Here is a 25726-nt window from a genome sequence, read left to right as displayed (position 1 = left end):
CTTGGTGTGTCTTGGGCAGAGTCTTCAGGTTTCCCAAGCCAAGTATACACCACCTGTGATACAAATCTGTGGCAGCTTTACCCTCTGTCAGCATCAATCCCATTCCAAATTCATACTGGTCATACTGTCTGAGCTGGTGTGTAACCAGTTTATGTGGGAGCCCACCTCTGCCCTCTCAAACCAGCCTCTCCTGCATTTCCCGCTTCCCTGCTCAGAATATTTGCAGTCTGTTCCACATACTCCAGCAGCAGACCTGCTGCTAAGCTTTTCCAAAAGTTTACAGGTTACTTCCTCCCCAGAGAATGAGAAGGGGAAAAATACAAACAACTACGAACCCACCCAAAGCCCCCCACACTATATCTTAAAGGCTTCACTACAATAAAAGTGAATTCTGAAAGAAAAGCAGCTGAACACAGCCCTTCACTCTGAGGCATTTACCTGAAACATTTTGTAAGCATAAATAACACGCTGCTGAACAGGGAAGATGCAACCTTTCCACAATACTCGGTTTCCTCAACAGCAGCCCAGCTGTACAGGAGAAGGATGTGAGGCTCATTGCCAGTGCTGCCCAGCTATGGCTTGTCACTGGGAGAAATGCAGGAGCCAGCACAAGCAGAGATTTCCTTACCTTATTTAGCCAGACGCAGTGCCCGTGAATGTCCCAGCTATACTCCATGCTGGTCATGACTGTTTCCATGCATTCACGGACGCCAGAAGCCGTGGCTGAGGGCTCCAGGCTCCTCTGAGCCGAGGTTAAGTGACAGCAGGTCCCCTCGCCCAGCCGAGGATGGAGGCGAGTGGAGTGGGAGACGTGGGAAGCAGCAGCGCTCCTCAGGCGGAGCAAACAGCTCTGGGGAATTAACACATCAAAGCCCGGCACGAAACTCCTCCAACCCGGCACACACAGGAGAGGATGCAGGCAGGGAGGTGCAGAGCAGCACAGACCGGGAGGGAGGACAGCCCCACGCAGGTGTCACCTGGCCATCTCCACCCTCGCTCTTGTCACCATCGCAGCCCTCTCCTCTGGACCCTCCTGGAAAGCACCCAGCCCAACAACACAGGAGAAAAGAGCAATTCCCACCCCTTCACCTGAGCACAAAGTAAACAGGAAGGGGTTTCCTAATAACTGTAAAAGCTGCAGGAACACATGTAATTAATTCACTTGTAGACGCCAAGAAAAAATGGAAGAAAAAGGTGACTCAACCATCCCAGGTCCCACAAGTAGCTTGTCCCAAGTTTGTGTCACACCTCAGGATGATGTAAAAAGCAACAGCAACAACTAACCTCTGTCCTCGAGTTCAAATTTCAGTTGACCCCCTACCAGCAGCAGCGTGACAAATTCCTAGTATTTTTGACCACAGAGCCCAGCTCCAAGAGTTCTGTGATGATCTCAAAAATCAGTTTTATCATAATGAAGTGTCTACAACTACCACTGACAGAGAAAAATCTCAGAACTGTGAATGCTGAATAAATCAGGAGATACCAGAAGAGCAAAGGACGAGCAGAAGCTGTGCTTTTGAAGCCAAACTTATTCATCTTGGATTAGGAATGGTGATTTTTGATGGGTTGTTCTTACTGCCAAAGAACTCATCCCTGATGCATGAAGATGCCACGCCAAGGCGTACCATAAATGAGCCCCTATTATCTTCCAGTGTTAAAAACACACCAATCTGGATGATCACCTTTAGCAAGAAGCAGGGTCCTGTGTTTCCAGAACTTTGGGAGGTGGATCTCTCAGGGACAGAATGCATTGCCAGCAGGGAGTGGATGATGACAGGCTGACGTGGTATCACAAGACTCCTTTCATATTGCAACTCGAGGAGAGATCTCAAAGTGTTTGGCACCAACACCCTGCATAAGACCTTTTGATATCTAAACTCAACATAAGCAGAAGCTGAATCAAATGACTGCACTGTACACCCACTCCAAGATAATCAAAAAACAAACTTGGGATTGAGGACAAGATTTATTTTTTTTTCCCACACATAAAAGATGATTTCTGGTTAACCAAACCGCTTCCTCCACTTGGGAATTATCCTCTTCTCCAAACAGGTCAGCACACCTCTTTAAGATTACAAGTTATGTCTATCCAGCAAGGAAAATTTCTCTCTGAAAACTAATATCTCCTCATATTAACTCTCATTCCCAACTCATCCCAGCTATTCGCTGGAAGAACCAGCTTAAAGAAAAAATGTCAAAATCTGAAACAGGTCTGTGAGGCAGCAGCAACACAGTGGATTGCCTAGCATGACAGCTACCTCAGCTCAACCATCATGGGATAAACTGAAAATGTTCTGTGGTTGGACTAGATGATGATCTTAAAAGTCTTTTCCAACCTTAGTGATTCTATGATTCTATATGATTCAAGAAACCTTCGAAGGCCGTAAAGTTCTGCTTGATCCTAAAATCAGAAATTCACTTATGGAGTGAAAACAATTATTAAAATATGCCTTATTATATATATATATATATATATATATATATATATATATATATATATTTAAATCCAGAAAGTCACTTCCAAAGCCAAAGCCACAGCTGCACTTGCTGTGGGTATTAAAGAAAAAATACTATGTTATCCTGGCTCTTTCACTTCAGGGGCACATCCTCTAAAGAGAAGAAGGCACACACCAGGACCTACATACCCAAGTTCAGATCAGAAGCATGAGGAAAATGGCTCCGAGGTGTGGGAAGGCACTGTCCACCCACTCCTACCCTTCACTCTTTTTTTTAACAAGTCACAGTTGGTTTCTTCTTTCTGGGAAAGTTGTTGCATAAGATGTATTTTTTAAAAAAAGTGAAAAAAACCCCAACTACTTTTAAGAAAAGTAATAACCAGAAGGAAAACTGTCTCTTATTTGTTTCAACCGAAGAAAAACTGGAGCAATGTGGATTGGGAGCAAGGTTTGCAGGAATCTTCAAGAGATGGATCTATCAGCTTCCAGCTGGATGCAACAGGGCTGCCTTGATCCTTCAAAATATGGAGTTTTGTTTAAAATAGTTTTGCTACTGTTGCTGAGTTAGAGATTACTCACACACTGCCTGTACTGAAGCCAGAAGCTCAATTTTCACAGAGTACAGCACATGCATTATTAAGGCGCACATTGAAATACACTAAACATTTCTGCTGACCAAGGGTATTCTGAAAAAATTCCAGAACTTTGGGATAGTTATGACCTGGCTATGGCTTTCAGGCCTGGTTCCCAGTTAAAGCATGGAGTCCAAACATGCTTAAGCTCACAAAGGTCTCAGTCTCTTCCCAGACTTGGAACAAATGGCTTCATTTGTAGTTTCACCCATGATATTCACCATTCACACATGGAGACATGAGCAGGGTTTCAGCAGCAGACATCAGTTTTGAGCTGCAATGACATGTTACAGTAAAACTGACTTCTTTGTGCAGCAGAGAGTTGCTTGTACAAGTTTTCCCAGCTCCCCTTGGGGATGACACAATGGAGTCTGTTGGAAGAGCTGTGCCAGATGTCAGGGCACTGTACGGGAGCTCTGGTGTCACGTGGCCATCTGGCTCCCACCCGTTAGAAAACAAAAGGCAGCATGAGGTGTTTTAACCCACTGGCCCTTTTTGAGTGCATGCACACACACCCTGAGAGGAACAGAAAGGAAGAGGATCAAGGACACATGACAGCTCATTCTGGCATGGCAGGACTGAATACTCTACCCTATTTTACAGAAACTTTGGGTGACTGCTGTCATCCCCTTTTCCCAATGTGGGCACCAGTGGCTTGGCTGCAGGAGCCAGGGGAGGATTTTTCTCCTGTGACACACTGTCTGGCAGCAGCAAACACTATTTTTGTTTTCCTCTGAGACACAAGAGGCTTGCTTACAGACCCACATGGGATGTCACACACCAGTTCCAGCATCCTAGGGGATGCAACTTCATGCATGGAGAATTAAACCAGTTTCAAACAAAGAAGGTGTCTCCCTCTGTAAGGAGGGACATGGTTGCAAAAAAACTTTCTGCAAATCATCACTTCATGTGACACCTCCTTGCTCAGACAGGGACTGGTGACACCTGCAAATCCTGTGGCTGTAGCACACTATAAGTGGAATGTTAAGTTTTTCCTACAAGGAGCTTTAAGGATGATAGATAATACCGGGTAATAATTTGAGGCAGATTAAGAAGTAATTGAGGCACAGATGGAATAGCAATTTTCTGCAATCTTTGGTACTCACAACCCCAGCACATCTTTCCCAGTGATTGGGAGGCACTAAACTGAACGGCACAAGAAAATCCTTTCTCTTCCACTGACCCCATGGGTACAATAAAAACCCACTGCTGTCTCACCACCATTAGGTGATCCACGTTGTGCAGGTCTGAAGGGCTCCATTCCAGACCCCACCAGCCAGGCATCCCTAAATCACACATCTGCCATCACAGGGGGCAATGACTAGCCTCCATCTCCTTAATCTCAGCATGCACTGCAGCCTCATCCATGCTGCTGGGCCCCTTCACTCCAGAATAACCTGCGGGGCTCATCACCACTAAACATGGCCTACAGATGACTGTGAACTGCACCATGGGAAAGTGCAGTTTCCAGGACTGTTTATTTAGCTTATTTTTTTTGTTCATCAGAACCTGTTATGGCCACAGAGAGCAGTGAGTAGTTACAGCGATGTTCATGGCTGTATGTTTCACAGGCAGGGAATGCTGATGTTAGCAGGAACTCTGCCTGTTTTAAAGATCTGACTTCAATGTCATTCCTGTCTCCTCCTCCTGATCTCAGCGTTGGCTGCCACACTTTGACAGTGAGGGCAAGATCCAGATCTCACTGGAGGAAGTGGGAGAGCTCCCACGTGCTTCATTAAGTTTCAAGCATTTCCAAATGAGTAGTTCAAAGTAAAGATTTAAAAAAAAGAAAAAGAAGGCTCTCCCTTCAGATCTTTCTTCAAGGGCTACAGTAGCAAATCCAAGGTGCCCATGTGTCCCTGCACTGCTGTGCTCAGCCCTCATGACAGCAGATGGCACAAAGGGTTGCCTAGCACCAGCCAAGCAAGCACGGCCCTGCACCCAGCAGTCCTCTGGGCTGCCACTGAGCACTGAGATCAATCCATTTATTGAGATACAAACACTTTTTGTGAGATCAGCCATGACTCCAGGGAGATTGAGTCCTTCCCAGGGGGTGCAGCGCCCATCCTGGGAAGGGAGGGAGCAGGCGATGGTGGCCATCTGTCCCAACAGCAGCAGTACATGGGGCACACCTAACACAGAGCCACCACAGTCCTGCAGCAGCCCCAGCCTCCACCAGGGCTGGCACTGCAATTTCAGCAGCATGGTGCCACCTCGGCCATCACCCAGTGTGTGACACAGTAGGACCTGGCTACGGCTGCAGGATGGGTTTGACAGCAAATGTGGAAGTGCCCACCCACCACTGTCACCATGACAGCTGCAGTGAGGCTGGCTTAAAAACCTAAGTGTGATCTCTGGGAGCAACTCCTGACTTCCACTGCTGGAGCTCCCCCAAAACCGGCACACACCTGGACCTCCACAACACAAAACCTGGCACACACCACAAGAACAAGGACTCTTCCTGGGCCCTGCTTGGAAGTCACCAGCCACAGAGCATTTGGAGGCAAACCCAGCAGCTTCTTCATAAATTACTATACAAAAATTAACTTTTGGTAAGTACAACATTTTATTTCCCAGAGCAATCTTCAGGTAACCTACACTCAGATAATTGATTTTTTGTGAAAACAAGTCTTGGGAAAAGAACTGCCTTGTCAGTTATATTTCTGTGTATTTTTAAAGTAAGGTGACAAAAACTGGCCGATTCACAAACACAGAATATAAATTTTGTTTTGGTATCTAGATTAAAGGGATGCAGAGCTTACACCACTCCCCTGTGTTATAAACTGGGTAAGGAAGCTCACTGATCCCCATATAAAAAATGCTGCCAAAAATGCTTTTTACTGAAAACTACTCAAAACAACTTCTTTTCCCCCACCTAAGCATCTGATTCTTAAAAAATAGTCTTTCCCCAGCCCGCTGAGATGAAACTGCTGTTACCAAGTATTGTTTGCTCCCTAGATTGAAGCACAGTGGTACGTCAAAGACAGCAAAGGCCAACCCACTGCACAAAGCATTTTAGCAACAGCTTGTCCAAGACTCCACAGCAGCATATCCAAATCAAAATCTCTTCCCTGATACCCACTCTAAGCTTTATAAATAGCTGTGTGAAACAGAGCCAGTCTAGCCAACATCCAAAATGAGCCAGGTAGAGGTAAAACAAGGTAAGAATTTACCATTTGACTTTGGAGCCATTCGATGAGAGCCTCCGCCGTGGAGTCTGGGACCTGGCAGCGCAGCCCCTCCCTTTCATCCGCTTCCATCATCTCCAGCAAGCCTCTCAAGTCCTCCACAAGGTGCAGTGCCCGCAGTCCCCCCATGAATGGGGAGGTGGGAGACTGGCAGTCAAAGATGCCATTGGAGTATTCCAACGCCTTGGAACCTGCAGGGAGAAAAATTGTATGGGATGAGGCACAGAATGAGGGTTGGGCGCACCCCGGGGCTGGGAAAGGGTGGAGGCTGCTCTTGGCAAGGTTTATCCCAATCAGACTCGGCACTGGTGCTTGGGGAGGGAAGTTCCAGCATGATTGAGGTGGGCTGCTCCTCAGGGAATGGGAATGCCATGACCTGCCCATGGGGTTGAGGTGTAGGCTGGGCTCCTGCTCCCCAGGATGAATTCCCAAGGGAGAAGGTGCTGCCAGGGATGGAACATCCTCTGCCAGTGCCCTAAGTCACCCTGCAGGCACTGAAAGATCCAAGTCACATTCCAGTGATGGTGTCCAGAGGAAACCATGCCCTGTGTTTTCCATACAGGAATGTGTTATGCTGCTCCAAGGCACTGGAAATTTTTAAAAATAATAGAAAAGATGAAGATAAATCAAAAGACCAAATCGCTTCTGCAGGCGAATAAATTTTAAACCCAGCAATTTGATACAGTAGCACTGACATTTGCATGTTAATAAAGAGAAAAATCTCTCATTTGCATAAACTCACAGGATGCATATTTGACCTACATTAGAAGTTGCTATATATTAAGTAAGAAAGGAAACTATGAATTTAGGATTAAGATTGATTTAAGTCAACCTAGCTAATTCCAACTGTAATTCCAGTACACTGATTTGTGACCTTAATTCTGTAATACCTTGGCACAATGAGACATGTTCATGACAGACCTTCATTTGTGCTGTCAACTTTTAGAAACTACAAGGATTTGCCATATATGCACTTCCATGAACTTTCATTCACCCCACAAAAATAATTTTCTTTCATTCAAGCCACAAAAATCAAAGTATTCTGCTGAATTCCCACTGAAAACAATAAAGAGAAAAATAACCTCAACAGCACAGGAGCTGATATCTCTTTGTTATATTCCTTTATAGATCTATTCACAGACATGGGTAAATGAAGTCTGTGGTGACTTAAATCTTCCAACATCACTTTTTTTTTTTTTTTATATTAAACCTCATCCTGCCATAACCAACTTGGGCTCTTGGAAACATAAACACATGATCAGATCCAAATACCAGTGTCTACTTACGGAAATTACTGAAGTCACAGCTCACATGTATTTTTAGAGATCACGATGATAAAACTGTATTCCCTTTACATGTGTTCCTGCTATGTGTCCTTAATATCTTTATGCAGAGAGAGTCATTGTTCAAACAAAGCACACACTGTAAGATTATTTTATCCCTAAGGAAAATTCCTTAAGTGGGACTACTAAAATTTTATAACTGTGTTGCTATACTTGTGAGGGTATTATTGACTACTGACTTCTTGATCTTTCCCTCCTATGTGTTGGGTATTTATATCATTTTCTAATTCACTAGACTCAGCTTAAAAGCAGAGGTTGTATTCTTTGTGATGTCTCTCAATGGGCAACTAACAGTTTACAGGTACTTATAAAAAATCCAAATGTCCAAGGCAATTCCAAACCAAACATTTGGACCCAAAGCATTACAATTTTGAAAAGACAAAAAAAAAAAAAAAAAAAAAAAGGAAAATTCAATTGCTGAGGGAAGTTCAGAGTCGTCACTTTTGTCCTTGACTCTCCTGGTGCTCTGTACAGGAGCTGAACTGCATCACTAAACCACTTCCAGCAGCCCTTTGAGAGAGAGCAGGAGAAAACCCAATCCATGGAGCCTGTGAAAGTCTGTGCAATCCCTTCATTCCAGTTATTTGTTAACTCTAAGTTATAATGGAAGGCAACGAAAGCAGTTCCCAGCATATTCCCTTCTCCACCTAGAACTCTGTCCTCACAGTGAGAGAAAGGAGGACCCAAAAAGCAAAATAAACACCTGCCCCAGGTGTTTACCTGCTATAATGCCATCCATCTGCTCCAGGGCTGCAGCAAGCATGTCACTTGCATCACTCATCATCTTCTGTCTTCTCAGGAACAATCACCAGCCTAAGAAGCAGTAAAATGCCGATGGTGTGAGTCGGTCCAGAGCCTCAAGTCTGCAATTTAATCTGAAAAAGAGAATTTAATTTCACTGTGTGTTCTCTGAATTCAGGCATCACTGTTGTCAGATCAGAAAGAAGACTGGGGCTGTTTGCTGACTACAATGAAACCCAGAGGTATTCACTATGAGGCATGGACTGAGATGAAGGAATCAAAGCACTGACCCGATGACCCCGTTTCTAGTGACCCATGGCCTGCTCTGCCCACAGGTCCATGCCACTGACTGGGCATCTCACAGAACACCTCAGAAATCCCACATGGCACTTCCAGGAAGCTCACAGAGAAGACACAGGCACTGTGTATCACTGAAAGGGAGCTGCAACTCAGCAGTAAATCATATGTGTGTTTGCTGTAATTTTCACCCCAAGAAATAGAAAAAGAGAAGTCTGACCCCTTGTCTGAGATTTTAGGATATCTGATAATCCAGAAGTTCCTGGCATGGAACTGTCTCCCTCTAGGCAGGATCTCTCAGGTGCCCAGCACTCACTGGATGAGTGTGCATGCATGGACTATCTCTGCTCTGAGTTTAGCAGATTCACATCATAACAATGCAATGTGATCTCACTCTCAAACTTCTACAAGCCAGAAGTGGTCCCCAAAGGAGTATTTCCAGCAGGCTGGAAAAGCAAGCCTGCCCAACATGCTGCCTGTAGGTGAGCTAGTAAACCAGAAATCCTGATGGGCTACAAGTTAATTTAAGCAGGTGCTAAGAAACTTGGCTGAAGTGGAGCTGCAAGGGTCAGAGGCGTCCCCAACCCCTTCAGCCCACCACAAGGGACACACAAACCACAAACACCGTGCAGATTGCCTTGGCTTTAATTTAATACACATGACATTGCTTCTGCTATAAATACAGCTAGGAAACAAAGCCAAAAAAAAAAAAAAAAACAAACCCAGGAAGGAAAACTCGCTTTAACCTTTGCATGCCCTGCCATTTGGTTTTTGTATTTGCCACACCACTGCTGACATTTGCCCCAACACAAGCAATTAAGAAAGTAGTTCACGTATCTCTGGCGTAAGAGAAAAAGCCTGGAAAAGAGTCTACTAAAAACAAATCTAAACAAAAATCCACATTATAAAAAAACTGATTTTCCCCTCCTACAAGTCACTTTATTGGTCTGAACCAGGTGGGAAGTAGCTCTTATTGGAGGCTGCCAGCTGGCTTTGCTGAAATGTTATCCTTAAAATGTCAACAAACATCTTATCTTCCACAACAACATTTTGATTACATGAAGTAGGTCCAAACCCTAAGGTAACCTTTGAACGACAGCACGAAGACTGCTCTGCTTTTTTGCCAAATGCCTGGTTTTATTACGTGGTTGTCAGAGTCAGAAAAACCAAAAGAACTTTGAACAGTCAAAATACCTGTAAGTGAAGATGCTCAAATCTTAAAAAATGCAGTAGCATTGTAACTGAAGACTTTCAGCCTTCAAGGAGGAAGCCCCCAGCTTTAAACGCAATGTGTACATTCAGCTTCAATCAGTACAAGACCTGCCAGAACATGCAGATCCTACAAGACAACTGGTTCAGTGCCTCCACATCATAAAAATGTGCAGAAAATGCAGCTTTTCCAGCACACAGATTCACTTGGACAACACTGAAGACAGTCTCTTTTTTTATCTACTTAAGATTTCCTGGCTCTGATATTAGGTCCTGCTCAAAAATGGGTGTCTGTGAAGGCAGAGTGTGAACAATCTGCTGTGGATTTCCCTCAAAGGGAAAAGGACACACGAGAAAGCCCAGGGCTTCTACAGCCCCAGGCAAAACACTGATTCTTCACAGCTCTAAGTGGAAAAAGACCAACAGCACAAAGCAAGCACAAACCCACAGAAGCAAATCAATGTTTGGGAACCAAAAGTGCATATGAGTTTTTCAAAGTGCATAAACGCCTTATGGGGCGAGTGAAGATTACAGAGCCAGGCTCTTCTCAGAGGTGCCCAGTGACATGGCAAGAGACAATGGGCACATGTAAAAACACAGGGAAGTTCACCTTAGAATTAAAAAGGGGGAAGAAAGAAAAGCCTAAATAAAGGGAAATAATTTTAAAAAGCTTTTTTACTATGAGGATGGCAAGTAATAGAAAGGGTTGCCCTTTTGGGGTCTCCAACATTGGAGCTACTCACAGCCCAACTGGACCCTACATGGCGCAGCATGTCCCAGGCATCCCTACTCTGGGCAGGGGCTGGGCTGGAGACCTCCAGTGCTGCTTTCCCACCTCAGCATCAGCAAGCTCAGTGCAGCTAATGATCAAGCAATAAACACAGTCCTGGAGGCTGGTAGGAAAAGACTGTGTAGGCTAAAAACACACAAAGGAACAGAGTGCTCCCTAACCACATTTGCTCATAGTGCACCCACTCCTTGATTTTCACTTTTGGCTAGGAAATGCACGAACTAGGGATAAGGAACTGCTAATCTGTACTTGCACAATACAGCCATGGCTTGTAGGCACAGAAAAATCACCATCCTTGCACCTCACCCAGGCGCAACCGCCTCTCATGTCTGATGTTTGCAAAAAGAACTCCTTGCTTTCCTAAACAAGGGGTTTGTCCATGGTTGTTAGAAATCCCTAAGATAGCTCTACTTATGGGAGGAGACAGTGCTACCAATAGCACCCAAGAGACTTCCAGGTTACCTGGCTCTGCCTCCAAAGAAAGACACGTCCATTTGTACAGAGCTTCCTCCTCTGCTACTCCCAAAGAAGCTGCAATGCTGAGGCAGGAGGGAGAAATTTCAAGATAAAACTTACTGAAGCAAGACCCTGAAAACACACACACACCTCCAAAAACTCTTCTACCACTCATGGAGCATCTGCTAATAGCCTGGCCAAGCCCACAGCTGAGAAACTTGGAGAGGTGAAATGAAAAAGAACAAAAAGCTCCTAAGCCGAACAGCTGGGGATGACACAACAAAATCCCATTTCCCTGGTTATTTAGTCCTAAAAGTGGTCATTGAAAACTAGCCTGGAACAGCACATCCTGCTCTGGCCACCTTCCCAGCACAGTGCAGTACATCCAGCAGTCAGGAAGTAAAACTGCTGTGATAGAAAAAGAATTCCCTAGCAAATCCTAGGGAAAAAATCCTAGAAAAATCCTTCCCTAGCAAAGGTATAGAACTGTTTTTGGTCTTTGCACCATTATCATGAGCATGCGGGGAGAGGGTGGGCAGAGGGCAAAGAGGACCTCATACACCAGGGGAGCAAAGGACCAAACTGCATGGAAACAGAAAAGACAACAAACCCCAGGAGGAAGAGGATGGAAAGGGGAGGTGCAGAGGGAGCCAAAGAAACACAGATCAGCAATCAACAGCCCTCTGCGGACTATAGGAAAGTGGACAACAATAAAACACCAGCAGATTCATCCCTGTGCCTCCTGAAGGACACCCTCTGACTTCACAAACTTTGAGAGAAGCCTCAGCTGGTCACTGATGCAGCAGAGCTTTTCCAGTATGTATATTCCATTCCTTCCTCTTTATGGCTTTGGTCTAATACAAATAAAACCTAAGAGACAACTCAAGGTTATGGTTTTTTTTTTCTTGGCAGTGATTAAGGAAAACCACACAGGTAACACGAACAAAAATCCATCCTGGAGGAGAGCAATGGAGCTCCTTAGGAAAATAATGCATAGCTAATAATGACAAGCAGTTTAAATTCCCTTCATCTATAAAAGCAGGAAGGGGAAAATCATAATTTTAACACAGATGGATCTATGGCATGGCAGATGAATGAGATATCAAGGTGCACACAGGAGACAGAGAGGCAGATGCATGAAATCCACCCCTGCCATAATGTCACTGACAACACACCTGAGAGGAAAGTACTGACAGTGCCCTGCCTGACAGACAATTTAAAATAAGTTTTCTCTTGCTTTCCAAGCAAATGACAACACTTACCTTCCTGTGTGCAAAACCAGTGCCAGGTAGGGTGTGGGGGGGCTGTTTGTACAGAGGCAGATCCTTCTTTTAGAGCTCCCAGCTGAATACCTTGCTCATGCCAAGAACAAGCATCGCTTCGTCAAGCTTGTATTTACAACCCATCATTAAAGAAACCAAAAATAAACTACAAATGCAGCTCTCTCCACTATAATTTATGATTAATCTTATCACTAGCTGGCATTTCTACCACATCCCTGGCTGCAACAGAGAAGACATAATGTGGTCTTACTTGTTTAATGTCCCTTCCTCTGGTTCAAATGCACCACCCGGTTGCTAGGGCTGTGCCGTTCACTTTTCGGTAGGTGGAGATTTTTTATTTTTATTTTTGAATGACATACAAACCCTCTGGCTACAGCGCTGGTGAAGACATATTCCGAACGGCTTACAGAGAAAACAAAACACTGCCCTGCAAATAAACACAAAGAAAGCTGGGAAAAAAAACCAACAAGGGGCTCTGTGAATGGAACTGCAGTCTGTTGGATGCAAACAGGAGAGCTGCCTAGATATGGATTTCAAAATCTGATATTTAATTAAGATGGCAGACTTCAAAAATGAAGGGGGAAAAAAAAGTGCTTAAGCATTTTACATATGTAGGAAATGATAGTTTTCCCACCCAGAGGCTGCCTCTTTCCCAGATCAAACAGCATACACAGAGGCATCAGGGGGCAATGTCTTTGAGCCCATTTTTTTGTAATTTTGGGGGTGGTCTCATTCTGGATCTCCACCTGCAAAACACACCATGCTTTAAAGCCCAGAGGTTCACAGAGTTAAAAGCAATCAGTTGCCTGCTAGCAGGTCTGAAGGCCCAGAGGACACACTGTGCCCTGTATGTCACTGCTCTGAGCAAGGAAGGGCTGGCCTTTTGTCCCACTTGCCTCCCTCTTTGTGCACATGGGCTGCAAATGCTCAGTGTTGGGAAATAAAGCATATTTTTATGACATGATGCAATAAGATGGATGACCTAAGTTTCCCAGCTCTCCCATTCACACATAACACTCCTTAAGCTAGGAAATTTTGATACACAGAAATTAAGCACCTTGATTAGGGCCTGTTTCTGAGAGCTGTTGAGAGTAATAGAGGACCCCCAAGAGCTGGCTGCCACTCCAGAGCAGCCTACCACAAAAGTAAAATGAAAAAGCTAAGAAGCTGCAGTCATCTTCTCTGGGGAGGGTGGGGGGAAAGACCCTGTTCCACGGCAAAAGTAAGACCCTAAATGCTGTCATAGATTGTCCTGCATTCTGCGTCCTAACATGTACCAGAGATGACTGCACAAGAGGTCTAAAACAACTTCTGAATTAATCTCTCTTGCCTCACTACACTAAAACAACACATCCCTAGCAATCAACTTTTACAAAATAAAGCTCTGTTTCATGAAGACAAATGCCATTTCAGACACATCTATTTCTGCTTTTTCTGGCAGGCCAGAAGAGAAACACAAACACACAGAGACTTATTTACAAAATACATTTCAATCACAATTGCAAACAGTTTCAAATTAATTCAATCCAAATCCCTGGCACAGTTTCTCATGGGATGTTTTGAAGATGCTCAACTACAGTGCCACCAGTCAGTAGCAGTTTAACACTTACTAATGAATATATTCGGGTAATTTACACTTGGAGTCATTAACATTTCTTCTAATGTAAATGACGACTCCATTTCACTCCTTCCAGGCCTGGAAGAAGAAACTAAAATAGAAAATGGATCCTAGTTGAATACATTGCTCTGGTGTTTTGGAAGAAAAGAACAAAAAAGTCAAATTAGGAAATGCTGGAAATACCGCAACGGGAACAATATAGCAAAATATCTTCGTTTGAGGCAGGGATGGGAAACTAGTAAGCCCCCAGATATGCTTTTGGCCAAGTAATTCAGACACTGTCCCCCTTACCCAAAGTCACCACGTGGAGCCAGGTGTATCCATAACCATTATTATGGATACAAACAACCCAAATGTTGGCAGAGGCTTACTTTAAACGGATAATGTCTGTTTATTTTTACAAATAAAATTGTTTTTGAATTTGCTAAGATGTAGTCAATGACATCAAAGCAATACTGCTCTCGTATTATGAACGTCTACAAAAAAAGCAACAAATGTCCCTTTGTTCCCTAAGTCTAGATCCTTTCTTTGTTCCCTGAATTTCATTATTTCTTTATTATACAACAAACACTATTTATTTCCTTTAACTGATAAAAATGAATGGAAGCACACTGAGGATAAAAGCCCATCCCATAGTACGTATGAAACATCTCAAGATAAAAGGTTTCAAGCTGTAGAAATTACTTTAAAGTCCTTTAAGAGCACAAAACACAGAAGTCCTTCCGAAATATAAAAGTTTATACCTGGGAAAAACTTAACCTCAAATCACACAACTTTTACTACAAACCAGCTGAGTTGTATTCTGCATTTTGCCTTAAAATTTGTTAAACTCTGGTTTAACAAACTCTGGTCGTAAATCAAAAGCTCAGCCTCGACAAGATAAGCATCCTTGAGACTCTTTGACAGAGATGCCTACACAGCAAACAGCTTATGTGAACACCCAAAGTCTCTGAGTCAAGGTTTATGGCTTATGGCTCATATCCAATTACAAAACAAACCCTTTATTTGGGTCCCCAGCACTGAAATCACTCTGGTTGCTTATCTCTGCTATCCTACTCCAGCAGTTCTTTTGTTGTTGAAAGGAAATTTAAAAACCTGGGTTTTACACTGACAGGCAATGTTGTTTTGTCGACTCTGAGTGCTGGGTGACTGGGAAGCAGCTCCTTACCTGCAAAGCAGGGGATGTGTGATGCTAATACCTGTCTGCACACCCTCTTCAGACTCACTTTCGCTCTTTTCTCACAAGAAATACAAGGTCAGACGAAGTCTTGTCAAAAAAACCAGAAAACACCCTCCACAGACCACTTCAGGTTGTTCCTGTTCTACTGGTTAAATGTTTATTAATAGTCTTCAACTTCTCACCTCAGAGAGCCTGAGTACCAATACATTATTTTCTCACTTGTTTTGTCTGGGTCCACTGATGAGAAAAATAAATGAGATATTCATCCCTGACTCCAAGACTGCTAATGCAATCAAGGAAATGCCTCACATTCCCCAGCAACAGGTTACTGACACACTGTGGCCACACAGGCTACAAAACAAAACCCACCTAAGTCCTGAGCACTGACCCACATTTAGATCCCATTTCATAGTTTGTGCCACTTTCTTTCAATGAGTTGCCTCCAAAGGCCAAATTCACAAGCCTTCAGATTTGAAAGGATTTGGCTCTAGATTTTGGACCTCCAGGTCTAAGGGGTCCTAGATGCACACTTTGAGTCGACACCGCACAAAGCAGAAGTAGAGGGCATCACTCATAAAAAGTCCCTAAATAAATAAAATACATTTAGCCTGAACAGTGTTTTAATACATGTCTGTAGAAAATAACAAAAAAATCCAATGCCTTATAATTTTGCAGAATCAACTGTTAAACATGGAAAAAATCTGTGTATATATTGCATCCTTCCCCTTCTATCTACTTCTGATTTTGCTGTGTTAAGATTTACCTTTCAGGAGTAATACGTAAAACAAGAGTGTGATATCTGAAGCCCACATTTGTGTGTGAGGATACTTTTGTTTTTCAAAGACTCATGATCTCTGAGAACCTGAGGCTGCCAGTACCACCACTGCCACAACATGGTTTGCCATCTCAACTCTCCTGACATTTTAAAAATGAAGCAGGGTAAAATTCAGCTTGGTTAAGGGATCTTTTTTCTGCCATGTAATAGAATGGGACTAAATTCTAATGAGTAAAAAAATAGAGGAAAAGTGAAAACCAATAAATTGCAGGCTAACTTTCCCTCTGATTTTCTCTTTTTCTCCTCAAAAATTTGTGAACTCTTCATTTTCTCCTAAACTGAAGCCCTTTGCCAGTAACTCCCACTGGAGCTTTGCTAACAGCCTTTGTTTAGGTAGCACAGCTGGCAATATGAGAGAGTCCACACCAAGACAAGCTGCTTTAGCAAGCACATGGACTTTAATCACTATTGAAAATGAATGTTTTACCTTTGACATTCCTAAAATACTCCATGTGGGTTCAAAACACAGATTTCATATTTTGCATTAGTTCTCAGCTTGGAAAGGGTCAAGTGGTTCATGGGCAAAACACTCTGAAAAGTGTGTTTGTTGTCCTCAAGCAGTGGCCTCTAATGCTTGGTAACTGCGGTGTTAGTAACAGCCAGTCAGAGCTGCCATAGACCCTGCAGAGCAAGGCTCCACAACAATGGGATGCCTCCTGTCCAGGCAGTGTGGCTCTGCTGGGATACACTCCCTCATCCCTTCAGGATCATCCTCTCCTTGCTCTGGGACACAGCCTGTGCTGACTGCCCAGCTCCAGAGCCACTCATTGATGCTAGAGTGAAGAGGTCACACACACACACACACACACACACACACACACACACACACACACACACACACACACACACAGCATTTCCCAGCATTTTCCCTGTGCTGCCCTTCCCACACTTTCTCGACCACTTCTCTTCTGCACACCCTTTTTCCAATCCGTAGCGAAAGCACAGCCCCGGGGATTTCAGTAATGCTGGAGTAAGCAAAGTTTTTTAATTATTTTTTATTTTCAGCCAGGGAGCAGAGTGCTGTTGATTCTATCTTGCTTTTTCAACACCAAAGTCCCAGTGCTAAGAGATGAAGGACAAAAGCTGTGTGCTCTCACCTCTAAGAGAGGGCCTTTCTCTGATGAATGCTGCACTGGTGAGTAGTAAGCAAACAAATCCCAAAAACCCCACCACTACTGCAGTGCAGCTTTAAGGAACCATATGCTGTCCACACCATTGCTCGGCTGGGGAGCTGTGTGTCCTGCCTACCCTTGTGCCAGCTTTGCTCCTCAGCACAAAGAAATTTAGCACCCAGGACACACGAATCAGCTCTTCTGCTGCTCATTCCTTCTCCTGATGGTTCTTCGGGGTAGAGATGTTGTCTTTTCCATCCTCCTCTTGCACAACTGACACCTCCTCACCATCCCTTGCAGAAAGATGGTTTCAGTCCTGCTGCCCTGCAGCTTCTAGCATGAGCTGTGCTTGGGGCTCAGAGTTCATAAGACAAAGACATCAGTGCTAGGGGAATGCAAACAATGCCGGGTAAGGATAATACATCCATAGTTGATACTGAAGGGTAGGAGGGCTTCACCTGCAAGGCAGAGGGAGACAGCAGATCAGCAGCAAGCCAGAGCTGTGGCCTCTGCAGGAACAGAGCTTTAAACACAACTCGGCCCAGCCCTACACTCTTCTTTCTCCTGCAGCACGAAGAGGAAACTGGGGGGGGAAGGGCCAGAAGAGAAGAGAGGGTCTTCTTTCTGCTGTTCCCCCAGTAAGAGAGAAAGGTCTAGGGATGGAAGGGAACAACCACTCTCCATCCCATGGCCAAGCTTCTGGATATATGTAGGAGTGGGGAAGATCCCACCCCTCACCCCATTAGCAAGATAAACAGAAAGTGCTGGCTTTGCAACTGAACAAGATGCAGTCCATGAGATGAGGACAAATTTTAGCACTTGGAAAATTAAGACACACTTGCATCAAGAGATGTCTGACACCCAGCTGGGGCAGAACTGCAGCTGCTGCAAACCTACATGGATTTCTCTGGGATAACAAGGTACTGAAACTGGAGTCACTTACTACAAATATTCTAAGTGTGGAACTGTTTTAATTATATGGAACAATGAAAAATGCCTGTTTCTTTAGATACAGCAATAAACTGTGGTTTATTACTGACCTTACCTATAGTGGGCTGCCTTTAGCAGACAGGGCTATAACACATTAAAATGGAGAAGAAGATAACTTTTAAGAGCAGTTTGCAAGAAAGTTTACAGTGCAATTGCAGCAGTTCAGTGTGAATACACCTATAAATCACCTGGTTTGATAATTAAAATATAACTGAAGCAAGGCGCTACAAAACTTTCTTTGTAGGCCCAGGATCAGCAGTGGATGGGTTAGCACACAGCACCAGTGGGGCCACAATCCAAGTCAACAAGTCTGAAGCAAACTTAGGTGTGGCTAAATCCCATGACAACAACAATAATGTAGAAACACCATCACATGCAAGAGCTGAGCTGCCCCTCTCCATTATTAAGTATCTGCCACATGTTTAAGCCAGTCAGGTTTATAGACTCTTCTGGAAAGCCAGTTTTACCCCACAAACTCTCAAAACTCGAGGTCATCCAACAGTCATTCCACCAGGATATTGGTTTTCAGTAAGAAAGAACAGCACTATTGAGGCACATGGTTATTGAAGGAAGTTTTGTGATCTATGAATATTGTGAAAGTTTGAACACAGAAAGGCCCTTATTTGACATGAAATACAGTAAGGCACAGAAGGGAAGGAAGCCATGGGGAAGCAAGACCACCTGATGCTTTTAAAGTCTGTAATAGAGAAAAAAAATCCTAGACTACTTAACTGTTTCCATTCCCTTGACCTACATATCTAATTAAAATAAACCTTCAAAAACAATATAAAAATTTAATAATATTTTAAGATGTTTTTATTAAAACACTGAATAAAATTTCAAACATGTTTTTATGACATAGAAAGACCAAAAGTAACCTCACTGTTGTTTCAAAGTTGTATTAGGGAAAAGTGGCTCTTGTGTAACTTCATAGTTTTCTAACTTTCCACAGTTCCACTCTAAGAAATGATAGCAAGGATGCAACAATACATCTAGGATTAAAAGCTCTCAAGCCCATTATTTATATACAACTAATTAGCTCCTCCTGCACACATACATACACACCCCCGCCTTGACCACTGGGAACTGCTAATATAATTCCTGCAATTAAAAACTTCAATGCCAGAATCCTTGTCTGCCAAAAGGAAAAACAACAACCACTCTCCTCCAGTACAGATGGGCATGTTTGTACAGGAGTGGATGCCCAACCCTAAAACAAAGCTCAGCTCTAAGATCTGAACTCTCCCAAAGTTCAAGGTATTTATTAGAAACCTGTAATCCAGCACCACAGACCACCTTGGACTACAGTAGAGCGACCAATGCAAATCAGAAGTTTGGGGAGTTTACACATTGTGGTTTTGTTCAGCCACACCAGAGATCTCTGCTGATCATGGGATAACAATGCTGAACAAGTCTCACTCTGTAACAGCTTTTGCTTTGGCTTCCCCCTCAGAGACCATGTTAACTTATGTTGTGTCAGGGATGCTGGCAGTGCAGACAGATGGGGAAGGACCTCTCGCCTGCCACCATGTGAAAGTAAAACTAGCCCAGAACAGTTCAAGGCCAATACTCATAAAAGCTTGGATGCATTAATGACCCTCAGTATTTCCATACAAATCTTCCTCTGAATACATAATCTCAAGATAAAGCTTCAAAAACCTTGAGGGATCAGATACATTTACAATGTTACATTTCTTTGAAGTATTTTTCCCTTTGTATTTCGACCACACTTCAAAGTTTTCCTACTTACATACAAATCAAATTAGACATCTAATGCTAAAAGAAGCAGACACTGAAAGTGTTTCACACTTTCCCAGCCTTTAGGGGTGGTGGGGCAAGACTCAGTCTTGTAGAAAGAAAGGTATATATTAACCATAGGCTGATTGTCACTATACCAGCTGGCCAAGGAGTTGTTCTTCATGTATCAAAAGTCAAACAGAACCAGGATACACCTCCAGTCCCCACCTGTGGCTGAAGATCCTGCTCCCAAAGAACAACACAGGTTTAACCTGTAGGATGCAAACTGACTTGCTGCCATGAAGTGGGAATTTGTGATTAATAGAAGTGCCCAGTGCATGAAGGGAACAGGAGGGAGGAGGCTATGACAAAACCAAGGTACACCAGCACTGGAAAAGCCCTTATGAGGGCTAATTTAATTTTATTTATTTATTTAATTCAATTTATTTAATTGGGGTGAGCTGATCATCTTCAAGCGTTTTCTTAAGAGGCAAAAGGAAAAACTCAACCCAACTCCCAAACACTGCAACCTTTGCCATGGAAAGTGATTGGGGGTGGCTGGCAAGATGTAGCAGGTTTTGTGCTTCAACCAAAGACCTTTTTGGAACCATTCAAAAAAAACGATGATCCTAGAACTGTCCTCTATTTCCATGCCAAAAAAACCCACAGAAAACAAACCAATCAGAAGACTACAAAACCCCACCCCAAATAACAGGAATAAACAAATCATTGCATTTCCTCATCATGAACCAGCAGCTTCCTCAGCAACCACGCAAACATCTGGGGCCAAATCCTTTGCGGCATACATGGAGGCATTGGAGTTACCTGGAGATAATCTTGCATGTTCTCAAGCACTAGATAAGTTTTAAAATGTTGGTACTTGTTTCATATATAACAGATCTATACAAATAACTATTTAAAACTATTGCCTCCTGTGCTTCCCTTTTAGGGCCTGAGTATTTTTCCATGTGTTTACTGAGCCATCACTGGAGGGATGGTTTCTGGGAGGTTATATTTAGCTCTAAAGGACTAAAGATGTTTTTTTCCCTGGCTTAAGTTAGGAAGGGATCCTCCCTTGGAGGAGGATCTTACACTAACTCTGCTGAACATAAAAAAGCACTGACAGAAATCTAGTTTGGGCTTGCAGAAGACACTGGTGATGCCAAGGCCTCAGCTATGATTATCCTGCTCCTTAAAATGGGAAAAGTAAATCCAAAACTGGCACAAATGTTTGCTTTACATGTACAACGGAACTACAGTTTAATCCCTGTTTAGGAAAAGAAACATCACTTATTTCAGGATGGAAATCGTCACACATCTTCATGCAGGACTCATGTCACAGTACAGCTCCTCTCAGGGATAACCCAACATTTATTTACCACTCTATGGAAACAGGCTGCAGCAGGGGCATTCTGGCAGCTCTGCATGGCTGCCACTTCAGTCACTGGACAGAAATGGGGACAGCTCTACATCGCACACACACTGAACTGCTCATAGAAAAATCCATTGCTGCACACACTCTCCAGCCGTGCTACAAAACCCCTTCAGTCACCACTCTCCTTACAGTACCAAACCGCTGCTTACCTACATGGATTCATCCACTTCAAGGTTTTGTTGGTAAGACACAGCTACCACAGTGATTTACCTCAGAGAGGTTCTGGTCTTGTTGATAAACTCTTATTTTTGCAAATTAATTCCTATCATAGAATCAGAGAATGGTTTGGGTTGGAAGGGACATCAAAGCCCATCTCCCTCCATCCCCCTGCCATGGGGAGGGACATCTTTCACCATCCCAGGCTGCTCAGAGCCCATCCAACCTGGACTTGGACACTGCCAGGGATGGGACAGCCACAGCTTCTCTGGGCAATCCGTGCCAGGGCCTCACCACCCTCACAGGGAACAATTTCTTCCCAATATCCAATCTAACCCTGCTCTCTGTCAGTGTGAAGCCATTTCCCCTTGTCCTGTCACTCCAGGCCCTTGTCAAGAGTCTCTCTCCATCTTTCCTGTGGGTTCCCTTCAGGCACTGCAAGGCCACAGTGAGGTCACCCCAAAGCCTTCTCTTCCCCAGGCTGCACAATCCCAATTGTTCCCTCAGCCTTTCCTCCCAGCAGAGCTGCTCCATCCCTCTGATGCCCTTGGTGTCCCTGCTCTGGCCTGGCTGCAGCAGCTCCCTGTCCTTCCTGTGCTGGGCCCAGGGCTGGATGCAGCCCTGCAGGGGGGGCTCAGCAGAGCCGGGCAGAGGGGCAGAATCGCCCTCCCCTGCTGCCCTGGGGCTCTGGGTGCAGCCCAGGATGCATCCCTTAATGCAAGTGTGCTCCTTTCTGGTACATTACAGCTTCAGAAGTATGGAAATAGCTTGGGAATCCTGCACCACTGAAGTGTTAGTGTGTTTCAGACACTGATCTCTTCTCTCTGGTGACCTGGGACAGGACCTGAGGGAGCAGCACAGACCTGTGCCAGGAATTTTAGGCTGGGGTTCTTCACAAGCACACACAGAAAAACAAGGGAAAATAATGCCAGGACAGGTATCTCTGCATGGTAACAAGCAGGCATCTCCGGCAGAGGAAGTATCTGAATCATGCTGTTGGATTTTGGGATTTGTTTTTTGCCCTTTATTAAAACTTTTGGGAGTTCTAAGTTTCTGTTTCCTGAAAATGGCTCAGTGATCATAAATGCATTTAGGCCTCTCCTAGTATTTTAATGAAATATCAGCTCCTGCTCCTCTACTTGACTTGCAGGCGAAATCTGCCATTTTAAGGAGATAATCTTAAGCAGCTTTCTGCAAAATATCAAGAATTCTAAATTGCCATTTCTGTGCTCTGGTTTGGGGGGGATTTTTTTTTCCCTCTTCCGTAATATTCTATTTAAATTGTCTTTAAAAAGAAAATGGAGGGCTGGCCAAGATGTAGTAGTGTGATGTGCAGTATTTTACAGATTGCAAGATTTTAATCAATATGTCAGCTAATTAAAAACCTTCCAAAATGTAGGGGTTTAACTCCCTGTGGAATTATTGTGTCAAAAAAAATAAAAATAATCAAGACTTAGGAAAGTGACTTGAACAAAACAATTACTTCCAGGGCATCCTGTTTTTCTAAACTAAGTCTCAGTATCAATGAAACAAGAGCTGATGTCCCGTCATACTAGTGACCATTGATGAGGAGAGGAAGGAAGTGACAACACAAGTGTGCACTTGGCAGGGAAGAAAAAGGTGAGTAAGGTATGTGGGATGTCTCCAAAGGCAGCCTCCTGAGTAAACAGGTAATGAAGCCAACCTGAGGCTTGAGGAGGAGACATTTACCACCAGCCTTACAGAGGCTGACCAGTGACTTGTGCCCAGAGGCAGTGCTCTGGCTACCTGGGCTGCCCAGGGAGCTTGCAGGGGGAAGGAGGAAAACCAGCAGATATGGGACAGAGGACTTCAGGCTTGAAACCAATACTGAGATGCCAGGTCATGGCCAGACAGCTGCAACCCTCCTTCCAGCCAGAGGAAACAATTCCACATGGTTGCTGGTGAGTTCCCATGCCACAGGCACTCCTCAGGCTGTACTAAGCAGTGCTTCTGGCAGCTGAGACGACCTGCTCTGTACTCACATAACAACTCCACCTGTGGCAATCCTGCCCAAGAGGGTCTCCTGGTACTGCAGCATTGTGGCCAAGGTAGGAAACTTCCATCTTAGGTGGGGTCAACAATTTTGAACTTGAACACAACAGTGTGCCAATAACATGCTATAAAACAACCATTATTTTCCTAATTCCATCTGCCAAACTCCAGAGAGCTAACCTGATTAAAGACAGACATGAAGGTGAAGTAAACTGGGCATTAAATCAAAAGAAACAGCTTAGCTAAACCAGCCACCCTGAAGGACTTAGGTTAAAAGTTGCTCACCTGAGCTGGGGCTCCTGTTACTCTGGTCTTTATGGCTATTTTAAGGGGTGTGCCTACCCAGGTAGAGCACACATTCAACTTGGTGCAAAATTCCCACCAGTGGGAACTTTTCACTTGTGGGAACTTTGCACCAGTGAGGAATAAAGACAGCACTCCATGTCCAAGAGTATCTAGGAATCTGAAGCATGGCTCCACACTGCTGCTAAAGCCAAGTTCAGTGCAAGTAGATTTTCAACTTGTGCCTGAGCAATTTTTTATCTCATAAACAACCTCAACGCTATACCCCACTGCAGACTTCAAAACACTAATTTCAAATCCTTTACAACTGGCCACGGTATGGGGGAGAGCAGAGTCAACTTATTTCTCACTGACACTAGAATTGTGGTAGTGTTCTTCTGAAGTCAGAAAATACCAAGTAACAACAGAAGAAGAGAAACACACCCAGTATACCTGTCAGAATGCACCGGGCACCACAAGGATACATCAGCAGGTACCAGTTCTGCGGTATCTCTGCATCAGCAGCCTGTTCCCTGGAAACTTCTTGTCCAAGAACTGTGACCCAGCCTGGTGCTCCTTTGCTTGCAAGATCTGACAAAATCCCAAGATGCCGGTGTGGCTGCATGCCAGCAACCTGTTGCTCCAAGGAGCTACATGCAGATGTCTACTGAGGGTAACATGACCACACATGTTCCCTCTCCTGCTGTAATGCCAGCAAGGCTACAAACTCCTCCTGGATAACTCAAGAGATAACACAGCCATATCCCACTGCTCCCCAGCATGGATCACAGCATTCACTATGGCTGTCACAACCCTCTGTGAATTATACACAGCACACACCCTTAACAACACAAACCTCAGAGCTGTCTCCACATTCTGTGGCAGCAGAGATTAACAGATGTTGACAACTGATCAGATAGGGGAAGCATTAGAGGAGACAGACGCAGCCTATTACTACTATTTGTTGTGTACCTACACGGTTTCTTGCTGTCAGAACTGAATGCACTCATAGTTTCTCCTGATGTAGCAATGCTTTTGGGCTTCCCTTTCCCATCTTCCCAACAGGCAGCTGTTTCAGTTGCTCAAAGCAGTACTGCCCCTACTTTTAGTGACAGGGGGAGAATCACTCGCTGACAACATCCTGCTAACAGGAAATCACACCTTAACATCACACCCAGGCACCCCTTGGCAGCAGGCATCTGATCCAAGTGATTGCTTGCAGGAACTATCCAGAGGACACAATACCACATTCATGCTGGACTGTGCACATCACTCCTCCCAGTTCCCTGCCCAGAGCACTGCAGCACAGCTGGCAGAGATTCTGTGAAAGGCAGCACAGTTGCAAAGAAGGTCCCTAAGGGAAATTATGAGATCAGCTACAGAGGAGTGGGAACACACTCTAGATACTCAGAGGATACAAAGGTGTTACGTTTATACATGACACACCCCTTGATAACAAAAATATGAGAAGAGGAGGTTTCATACAGATCTCACAGCGGCTTTCCAGTATCTGAAGGGGACCTACAAGGAAGCTGGAGAGAGAATCTTCATTAGGAACTGGAGTGACAGACAAGGGGGGATGGCTTCACACTGACAGAGAGCAGGTTTAGATTAGATATTAAGAAATTCCTCCCTGTGAGGGTGGTGAGGCCCTGGCACAGGTTGCCCAGAGAAGCTGTGGCTGCCCCATCGCTGGCAGTGTCCAAGGCCAGGCTGGATGAGGCTCTGAGCAAGCTGGGATAGTGGAAGGTGTCCCTCCCCATGGAAGGGGGTTGGAATGAAATGGTTTTTGAGGTCCTTTCTAACGCAAACCATTCTATGATTCTCTAAATTCCATCTGTGCCCAAAATCTGCAAGGGAAGCAACAAAACACTGTCACATTGTTGCACTGTGAAGGACAGGACGGGAAAGGGCAAGGGCAAGGGAAAAGGAGGAACCGTGGAAATCTCTGCTGAGGTCTTAGAGCAAAAAGC

The 25726-nt window shown here is 44.3% G+C and overlaps 1 protein-coding gene across 14 annotated transcripts in view; it reads right to left on the bottom strand.

Moving 5' to 3' along the window:
* The window catches only part of LOC131591397 (liprin-beta-1-like), a 104596-nt gene that overhangs the window by 40248 nt on the left and 38622 nt on the right, over nucleotides 1-25726 (bottom strand). For all 14 annotated transcript variants that reach the window (XM_058862038.1, XM_058862036.1, XM_058862041.1 and 11 more), the window contains 2 exons: nucleotides 8340-8494; nucleotides 6262-6467 (listed from right to left, as the gene is read on the bottom strand). In XM_058862038.1, the coding sequence (XP_058718021.1) occupies nucleotides 6262-6467; nucleotides 8340-8403 (270 nt within the window). In that variant the 5' untranslated portion in view covers nucleotides 8404-8494. The remainder of the gene's footprint in view (nucleotides 1-6261; nucleotides 6468-8339; nucleotides 8495-25726) is intronic.

Source organism: Poecile atricapillus, chromosome W (genome assembly GCF_030490865.1).
Source record: "Poecile atricapillus isolate bPoeAtr1 chromosome W, bPoeAtr1.hap1, whole genome shotgun sequence".
NCBI lineage: Eukaryota > Metazoa > Chordata > Aves > Passeriformes > Paridae > Poecile > Poecile atricapillus.
This window is presented reverse-complemented; position numbering and strand designations above follow the sequence as displayed.